The 1,910-nt window shown below is 37.2% G+C and overlaps 1 protein-coding gene across 1 annotated transcript; it reads right to left on the bottom strand.

Annotated features, from left to right (window-relative positions):
• Positions 1-848: 848 nt before the first annotated feature.
• LOC141686189 (uncharacterized) lies at positions 849-1,536 on the bottom strand. Its single transcript, XM_074491239.1, has 2 exons — positions 1,240-1,536; positions 849-1,124 (listed from the first exon to the last, which is right to left on the bottom strand). Exons 1-2 carry the CDS (start codon positions 1,534-1,536, stop codon positions 849-851), a joined length of 573 nt encoding a protein of 190 aa, XP_074347340.1.
• Between the last annotated feature and the right edge of the window lie 374 nt (positions 1,537-1,910).

The raw sequence follows: 1,910 nt of genomic DNA, 5'->3' as shown, positions 1-1,910 counted from the left end.
GCATATCGGGACCGTTGTGTTTCTCCAACAGTCTTAACAACCGGATATTTTTGAATATCGGGCAAGGCTGATTTACTACTCTGCTTCTGTTTCTTCTTTGGAGGTAATTTAGATGAACCCATTGTGTAGAAATCGAGTAAACAAAAGTGTAGAACCGGTAGACAGTGATTTTTTTGTATGATGTTGTGTGTAGGACGGTGTGATACCAGTGGTTTGACATAATATAATTAGAACCGGACTTCGTGACATAGAAGGAAAGTGGAACAAAGCGTTGTGGCAGAGGGGGGTTTAACGCGGGGGGAAAGGTTTGCACCGCAGATTTTTTTATTTTTCAACCTGAAACACTTCACACAAAAAATTATCAAGGAACCATGAGGGAATAAATATTAAATACAAACATGAACTAACCTCTAAAAAATGTACAAATATAATTAAATAAAATATAGAAATAGTAGTACTAATAATGATAACAATATAATAATATACTACTAATAATAATAGTAATAATTATATAAAAAAAAATTACATTACCAACATGTTGGGTTGCCTCCCAAAAAGCGCTCCTTTAGAGTCATTAGCTTGACTTCTACCCTTGATTTAAAGCTCAGTATCGAGGTTGTTGAGACGAACCGTCTCCAATTTTCTAACAAATGAACCATCCACATATAATTTCAGGCGTTGACCGTTTACCTTAATTTTTCTCCATCGGGTCTCAATATTTCAACAGCTCCATGAATTTTAACTTCATTAACAGTGAATGGCCCAGACCATCTAGATTTGAGATTTCCAGAAAATAGTCGAAGCCTCGAATTAAATAACAGAACTTTGTCACCGACTTGAAAGTCTCATCATTGGATCACCTTGTCATGCATTCTTTTTGTTCGTTCCTTGTACAACCGAGAATTGTCGTAAGCATCAAAACGAAGCTCATCTAACTCATTAATCTGAAGAAGTCTTGCTTCATCCGCAACCTTCAAATCCATGTTAAGCTCTTTGATAGCCCAAAAAACACGATGTTCAAGCTCAACTGGCAAATGACATATCTTTCCATAAACAAGTCGATACGGAGTAGGACTAATAGGGGTTTTATAAGCTGTCCGGTAAGCCCACAAAGCATCATCTAACTTCAAATACCAATCTTTTCGAGACTTGGCAACGACCTTCTCGAGGATGCTTTTAATTTTGATGATTTGAAACCTCGACTTGGCCACTTGTCTAAGGATGATAGGCTAGGCTAACCTTATGAGTAACACCATACTTCTTGAGAAGAGTTTCAAATTGTCGATGGCAAAAATGAGAACCACCGTCACTTATCACTATTCTTGGAACTCCAACGCGTGGGAAGATAATATTTTTAAAGAGTTTCATCACAACCTTAGAATCACTGGTTACGGATCCAATAGCTTCAACCCACTTCGACACGTAATCAATCGCAACCAAAATGTATTTCATTCCACAAAAAGTAGGGAAAGGTCCCATGAAATCAATACCCCATACATCAAAAATTTCAACTTCTAGAATCCCAGTTTGTGGCATCTCATGGCGTTTAGAAATATTATCAATTCTTTAACATGCATCACAGGTCAAACAAAAAGCACGAACATCCTTAAATAAAGAAGGCCAAAAGAAACCGGATTGGAGCACTTTTATAACAGTTTTAGAAGCACCGTGACGACCCCCATATGCTAGAGAATTGTTGGTGAGACTGCGTAGCTGTATGAACAGTTACGTGATAACTCAACACGATAACAATACTAGAACATGACAGGTTAATAATACTACGTCTACACAAGAAATCAGGAAGAATGAAGATAAGGCAAATACAAAGAATCAGAAGATTAGAAGAAAGCCTGAAGTCTGTCTACATGTCACTGAAAGAAGTTCATTAATATGATCATGCCTCAGTGAAG

Source organism: Apium graveolens, chromosome 9 (assembly GCF_009905375.1).
Source record: "Apium graveolens cultivar Ventura chromosome 9, ASM990537v1, whole genome shotgun sequence".
NCBI classification, from domain to species: domain Eukaryota; kingdom Viridiplantae; phylum Streptophyta; class Magnoliopsida; order Apiales; family Apiaceae; genus Apium; species Apium graveolens.
Note: the sequence above shows the minus strand (reverse complement) of the source record. Positions and strands in the feature narration are given on the sequence as shown.

What these genes read in the sequence shown, in the direction of transcription:
- LOC141686189 (XM_074491239.1), bottom strand. Translation starts at nt 1,536, where the DNA reads ATGCCACAAACTGGGATTCTAGAAGTTGAAATTTTTGATGTATGGGGT. An exon ending in AGTATGGTGTTACTCATAAG is followed by an intron (nt 1,125 to 1,239) that starts GTTAGCCTAGCC and finishes TGGTATTTGAAG; the next exon opens with TTAGATGATGCTTTGTGGGC.